This window comes from Penaeus monodon, chromosome 25, assembly GCF_015228065.2.
Source record: "Penaeus monodon isolate SGIC_2016 chromosome 25, NSTDA_Pmon_1, whole genome shotgun sequence".
Taxonomy (NCBI): domain Eukaryota; kingdom Metazoa; phylum Arthropoda; class Malacostraca; order Decapoda; family Penaeidae; genus Penaeus; species Penaeus monodon.
In genome coordinates, this window is record NC_051410.1 from 36,394,274 (window position 1) to 36,394,866 (window position 593).

Sequence of the window (593 nt, forward strand, 5' to 3'; positions counted from 1 at the left end):
AGAAGGTCATTCTTATTAAGGAAAAGTTTCAAACTATATTTCAGCTTAGTTCTTTTTCAAATTGTGTGATGTTCTTACAGTTAATTATATATTACCATCAACCACAGTATTTGTTTGTTGAAGAAAGGTCTTCTCTATTTGTGACTAATTATAAAAAAAAAGGTTGATCATATAACTTTTCTGATTCGCTAATGAGAAAAAAAATTAAAATAAGTTATTTATTTTTTAGAATGAGAATTTTATCAGTTCCTGCCAGCTATGATTAAATTATGTGGATCATGGGCTCTGTGTGACACTGATGATACACATTACTCTTCTTCAGGGCCTCGTAGTGCCAGTGCTGCGCAATGTGGAAGGAATGAACTATCTGGATATTGAGCGAGGCATTGCAGCACTTGGTGAAAAGGCCCGCACAGGTTCCCTTGCCGTTGAGGATATGGATGGTGGCACCTTCACCATCAGCAACGGAGGGGTCTTTGGGTCCCTGTTCGGAACACCCATCATCAACCCTCCGCAGTCAGCCATTTTGGGCATGCACGGAATCTTCAACAGACCAGTTGCCAGGAACGGACAGGTGAGGGTGTTTTTTGGTT

The 593-nt window shown here is 40.1% G+C and overlaps 1 protein-coding gene across 1 annotated transcript in view; it reads left to right on the forward strand.

Annotated features, from left to right (window-relative positions):
* LOC119589202 (dihydrolipoyllysine-residue succinyltransferase component of 2-oxoglutarate dehydrogenase complex, mitochondrial-like) overlaps positions 1-593 on the forward strand; it is a 12,464-nt gene that overhangs the window by 10,374 nt on the left and 1,497 nt on the right. Inside the window, exon 9 of the mRNA XM_037937800.1 lies at positions 323-574. Within this exon, the coding sequence (XP_037793728.1) occupies positions 323-574 (252 nt within the window). The remainder of the gene's footprint in view (positions 1-322; positions 575-593) is intronic.